The sequence below is a fragment of the Pyrus communis genome, chromosome 17 (assembly GCF_041283825.1).
Source record: "Pyrus communis isolate YQ-2024b chromosome 17, ASM4128382v1, whole genome shotgun sequence".
NCBI classification, from domain to species: Eukaryota; Viridiplantae; Streptophyta; class Magnoliopsida; order Rosales; family Rosaceae; genus Pyrus; species Pyrus communis.
The window spans coordinates 21,673,270-21,679,587 of NC_142581.1; the positions used below are offsets into that span (position 1 = coordinate 21,673,270).

The window sequence follows — 6,318 nt, forward strand, 5'->3', positions numbered from 1 at the left end:
TGCACAACACCGCCAAAGTCATCATCTGCAAATTCAAAAAAAATATAAAAAATGAATAAGGGAATCAAAGGAATACATGATAACTTTCTTCCAATGTGAATAATTAATGTCTTCTTATTTCTAAAGACAAACAGCATTTTTTCTTAAATCGAATGTTAATAAACTTTTAGGCATCATGAACTTTCACTACCTTTTATTTTCTAAATTATAAATAAAAAATAAAAACCAAATTGACACACTCTAACTCGATTAGCTTTCCAATTAAGAGTGAAAATATGTTGATCATTACTAAATTAACGATAAAATTCATCGTTGAGATGATGAAATATCAACTTAATGATTAAACCATGAATAAATAAATTGTGATGTGAAATATTTTGAAATCGTCACAAAAGCGGTTGCCAAAATAGAAACGCCAAAAGCGAAGAGATATCATGTCCATTTTCAGTGATGTCACTTGCCTTTTGGCTCAAACCAAGCACCGTTTTCACAATTTCTTACCACAAAAACTGCAAAAGTCGAAGAAATACAACCAGGCACTGGAGAAATTTTTTTATTGTGATGGGAACACATGAGGTATATCATATGTTTTTATATAAGTGGTGAAAAATTTTACTTTTTAATTTATTAACTTTTTAACATACATATCATATAATTTATATAATAACACGTAATATACTACTCCGTGTTCTAATTACATTCAAAAAATCTCTGCAGGCACAGGCTCTCACATGCGGGTCAGATAACGTACTCATGTGGGTCACGCGTCCAAGGCCATAATATGCTCCTCAAATAAGAGTCTGGATTCTCATCTTATTCTCTTTGTAATGATCTAGAAATCTGAAAATCGTGTTCATACATCATACATTGTGTGGTTAAAAATTATTTTAAATATTTTATTTAAAAATAAACATAAACATTATTTAGTAAAAATTGACCACACAATATACGATTAACGGACACGATTCACAAATTTTCAAAATCCTTATCAAAAAGGATTCGGAGAGGATTCAGTTGGCTCAAATAATTCACCACCAATCATTGCACTACGACCACCACCGCCACATCCACCACTATTTGTATGCTCAAACTGCACTCCGCAAAAGTTCTCTCAGTATACTTCTCACTATGTGGAACAACCTCCCCTGCGACCTCCTCACCAACATCTTCTCCTTCCTCTCCGCCGACTCTTTTGCATGCGCCAAGTCGACATGCAGACACTGGCAAGCCTGCGCCTCCTCCGCAGCCGGTAACTACCCGTTTTTGCTGCAGAATCATCACCCGCCTTGGTTCGTAGCTTTGCCACTGCACGACCATGGTGCTCTATGCTGCTGCTACGCCCTTAATCCAAGTAACAACAACTGGTATGTTCTCTCCATGGATTTCTTACCAGCCCCAGTAAGGTATGTCGGCCCACTGGACAGCTTCATCTTGCTAAGGCCCACAGTTTCGACATTTCTCCAATTGGGTATGTGCAACCCTTTCACAAGGCAATACAAGCCCTTCCCAAAGTTGAACATCAAAAGGACCAACCCAGCTGTTGGTGTTGTCCCAGTCAGGTCAGTCGCGTCGCCAAACAACTCATTACTCTGTGAAACAAATGCTACCTTTCAAATTTCGTGTTTTAGTTCTAGGGTCTACGTGGCGGGCGGGATGTCTGAGGCATCCCGCGGTGGTGCCACGTATGAGCCTACATTGGAAATGTACGATCCGCAGCTTGACATGTGGTGGGTCGTCGGGTCAATGCCGATGGAGTTTGCTGTGAGGCTAACAGTTTGGACCCCAAAGGAGAGTGTGTATTGTGATGGGCTGCTATATTGGATGACCTCGGCCCGGGCGTATAGCCTAATGGGCTACGAGATTGGGTCAAACACTTGGAGGGAGCTGAGTGTCCCAATGGCAGACAAGCTGGAATTTGCTGTGCTGGTGCTGCGCAATGGGAGGTTGACACTTGTCGGCGGCGGAGTGTGCGTTTCGGGTGCTTGTGTATGGGAACTTGGGGAGGGAGATATTTGGGTGTTGGTTGAGAGGGTACCTGGTGAAATGGGTATGAAATTGCTGGGGGATAGGGGAAGTTGGGCTAGTACAAAATGTGTAGGTGGTGATGGGGCTATTTATTTGTATAGGGATCTTTGGGCAGGAATGGTAGTTTGGAGGGAAGTTGGGGATAAGAGTAGGAGTCAATGGGAATGGCATTGGATTGAAGGGTGTTCTTCAATTAGAGGAAAACAAGTGAGGAACTTGCGAGTTAAAGGAGTTCTTATATACCCTAATCTTGTACCCTCAGTCATGTTCTAATCAAACAAACATCTCTTTTTGTCCTTTTTTTGCTTTACCCATTTTGTTTTTAATCAAGGGAAAAGTAATGATTCGAATTGAAATATCTCTAACGTTGTAATTTACCTTCTATTTTCATTAATCGTTTTCTTGGAAGTAGAGCAAACTTCATGATTGGTACCTCGCGATGAAATGTTATCACCCATAAGTTGTTGGTGTCATGCTAAAAAACAGGGCACGTAACAATACAACACCCTATCCCCTTGATAATAATAAATTTAAAAATGACAATCAAACGAAGCAAAAATTTAAGAATAAGTAAATTTCCAATTACGTGTTGTTCAGAAGGAATATTGCTGACAAGATACTCAACAAGTTTAGGAAAATATTTATATGACACAATGGGCAAGATATCTAGTAATATGAAAGGATATCGCAAAAAGGGGAAATATTAAGTTAATACTAAAGGGTATCACTCATAGGGCAAGATATCCACTTAGTTGAGCAGACACAAGTTGATAATAATCAATAATGGATATCGCTCACAAGGCAAGATATTCAAATTCAACAGTTAAAACTAATTATGGGTTTGCTCACAGGGCAAGTTATCCACTTAGTTTAGTAGAATGAAATATCGCGAACGAAGATATGCAATAAGATGTCAATAACGTATATTACCCACAGTATCACGCTACAATCTCGAGATTCGTTCAGAATTAACACGTGACGTCATTAGATCATGTCTCGCTCTCGAGACATGACCAAAATAGACTAACGGTCCAATAGCATAGTAACTTTTCCTTTTATTTCATGGTTGCATCTAACCTCTGTTTCAGACAACTTACGTACCCTAGAACGGGATCAAGCCATTCGTAATTCACCCACTGATAAATTCTGACATTCCACATGGCACTTCCTAACAAAAAACATGGAATTTAAGGATCATTCAATTCCTTAAACTGAAAGAGTATGATTCACATATATCACATTGCTTTCCACCAATAGTTCCATAATTACATCAAATAATAGATTCAAATCAAAGATGCACAATATTAAAATCTAACTACTTTAATCAACCAAAGGTCAAATATCATATCACTAACTTTAATAAAACCAAACTCCACAAGGTTTGTCATATTTCTCTACATGCAATCCATATATCTAGTATTATAACCTTAAGTTACAACCACAAGAGTAACCTTAAGAAACTTCTATGCACAATGATATAGGGTTCAACGAAAACAGGGTTATGGACCACTCAACGGAATCCAAATCTAGAATATGTATGGTTCCCCAATGCTAATTCACTAGGCAGAACCATAGACATCCATCTGATAGCGTGATTTCCTAATGTGGATTAACCAGGCAGGATCATTTATGGATCTAATGTAGCCAAGTATGCAGTGATCGCCCTCCCCCAAATGAATGTGTATGATCCCTCAATGTTGATTAACCAAACAATATCTAATAGAGTGGTCCCCTAATGCGGATTAACCAGGCGATGTGAAATCCCGTTCCCGGATTTCACTGTTATAATCTACGTATTTGCATTATTGAGATTTTATATTATTTTTCGAGAATTTATTTTAGTTTATATGAAATTAGATTTCAATTAAACTAGGTACGAAGGGTGAAGTTTAGAAAATTATTATTTACTCATTGACCTTTTGAGGTCACAAGTAACGTTTTTGAATAGGTCTCGAAGCCACGAGTGCATAGGCGAAAGCCGTTTGCGAATCCGAATTATGACGGTATAGTTACGGACATTTGAAGTTGTGAAACTTTAGGTTGTGAAAATTATTTAATTTCCACTAGAGGGTAAAAGGCCCAAATATATATTTGGGTTAAGGGAATTAGAAAAGAACCAATGAGGAGGAGAAAAAAAAAACAGAGAAAAAAAAAATAGGAAGGAAAAGAGCTGCTGCTAACCCGTTTTGGGGTTGAATTGGATCCGTTAACCCACAAACTTGAACCGCTTGTATCTCCTTCATCCGAACTCTGTTTTGAGTGATCTTGGTGTCCATGGAAAGCTCTTGATGAGCCCTACATCTTTGTAGTGTTAGATTCCCCAATTTCTTTCCCATTTTTCCAGTTCAAAGCCACAAACACACGGGTGTTCCAGCGGCTTTATCCCTTTTTCCAGTGGCTCCGGCAAGTTTCACCGTCCATGACCACCACCAACAGACTCCTCTCAACCCCAGGAACAAGGCTAAGCGGGGTTGGAGGCGTCAGAGTTCGATTGGAAGCCAAATTCGATGCACACCCACCTTAGGGTTCCGGCGGTTCGTGGCTAGTTTGGGGTGTTTTCCGGACAAATTGGCCTTGGCCGCAGGTATAAAGTTTACCCTACTCATTGAGATCGTCATTTTGTAAATTTTGGTAATTTTTTGAAATAGTTGGATTTTTCCGACGAGTTTGGACGGCCGACCGCCACCCGCAGCAGCGCGTGGCCAGGGGCCGTCGATGTCACTCTTAGGCTAAATTAGATGTCTTGAGCTCAGTTGTGGTAATTGTATGACATAGGTTGATGGAACCTAAATTCTCTACGATACATTAATTGTTAAAAGTGTGAATCGACAATCCGACCGTTGGATCGTCACCAAACTTTAACATATGTGATATGGTTATTACCTTGATTTCTTATATTAGTATCATTTGTGAATATGAATTGGTCTTATAATTATGATTTCTATGGAAATGTGAACTTAATTAACTATGATTTGGCTTGTGTAATGATGATGTTTGTGATATATATATATATATATGTGTGTTTAATTAACTTTTTAATAATGTGAATGATAATTATGATGAATTTTATGACAATTATGGGATCTAAATATTTTTTGATAATTATTTGGATATGCTTGCCAATTGAATACCCATTTGAACTTGGCACTATTACCTAGCATGAGATGGAGATGGAAGTCAGGATATAAGTTAGTACTTTATTAGATTTTTAGTAGAAATAGTAATTAAGGGAATTTCTTGTGTTGTGCTTCATATGACTAGATGCTTGTTGATATGTGGAATCGATAGCATGTATGCGTATAATTATGTTTAATGTGTGATGATGAGATTGTACCACGTAGTTGTGGTACATGGATGGTCCTGCTTGGTATATCCACGATGGGGGACCATATGTATTTGGAGGTGATCATGCTTGGTATATCCGCGATGGGTGATCACTACATGCACGATAAGTTTATGCCTATGGTCCTGCTTGGTATATCCGCAATGAGGGACCATACGCATTCTAGAGGTGATGATGATTGGTTGTACATGGTACATTTTTAGGCAATCATATTTGGTTTGGTTCCGTTGAGTGGTCCGGAACCTGAGGTTGTTGAATTTCGTGAAGTGGCCAAAAATTCCATTGTTTAGAGAAGTAGGCTTGGTCTAACTGTGTCACTCTAGCCTTAGATATATATATGTTTGTGTCAATGGCTTCGAGAGTCTTGTGAATTGAATTAGAAAAGATGTTGGACGTTTGAGTGACTCCTTTAGAATTTTCTATGATTCGATTATGATTTCATAAGGTATGAATTTAGAAGATATGAGAATGATTGTTTTACTTTGATCTCATTAATTAATTAATTAATTAATGCGGCTAAAGGATGGTTTTGTGTTAGTCAGCTCTTAAATATGATGTGTGTTATGATTGCGATATCATGATGAGACTTAATGATTTTTATGTTGGCTGGGAGTGAGATCATGTTTTCATGGGGATTGGTTATATAGCCTGAGTCCAGGAATTACATGTTGTCAAGTTATATTGAATGATTGAAGAATGCAATGCTTTTTTGCTTGAACTTAGTGGATTAAACGTCTGATTTTGTGTAGTGAACTACAAATGGCTTGATCCCTATTGAGGGTACGTAGACAATCTAACGAGGAGGTTAGATGCAGCCATAAGGTGAACGAAAAATTTCTTTACGAATTGATTCTTGAATTGTGATTTGCCATATTCCGGAGACAGGATATGTGAGATATACAAATATTTGGTGACGTCACGTGTCGATCCTGGACGTATGTCGGGATCGG

General features: G+C 38.3%; 1 protein-coding gene across 1 annotated transcript; it reads left to right on the forward strand.

The window, feature by feature from the left end:
• Nucleotides 1-1,004: 1,004 nt before the first annotated feature.
• On the forward strand, nucleotides 1,005-2,383 carry LOC137708796 (F-box only protein 6). The gene has a single exon (XM_068447946.2). It carries the CDS (start codon nucleotides 1,129-1,131, stop codon nucleotides 2,296-2,298), a length of 1,170 nt encoding a protein of 389 aa, XP_068304047.2. The 5' UTR covers nucleotides 1,005-1,128; the 3' UTR covers nucleotides 2,299-2,383.
• Nucleotides 2,384-6,318: the final 3,935 nt, after the last annotated feature.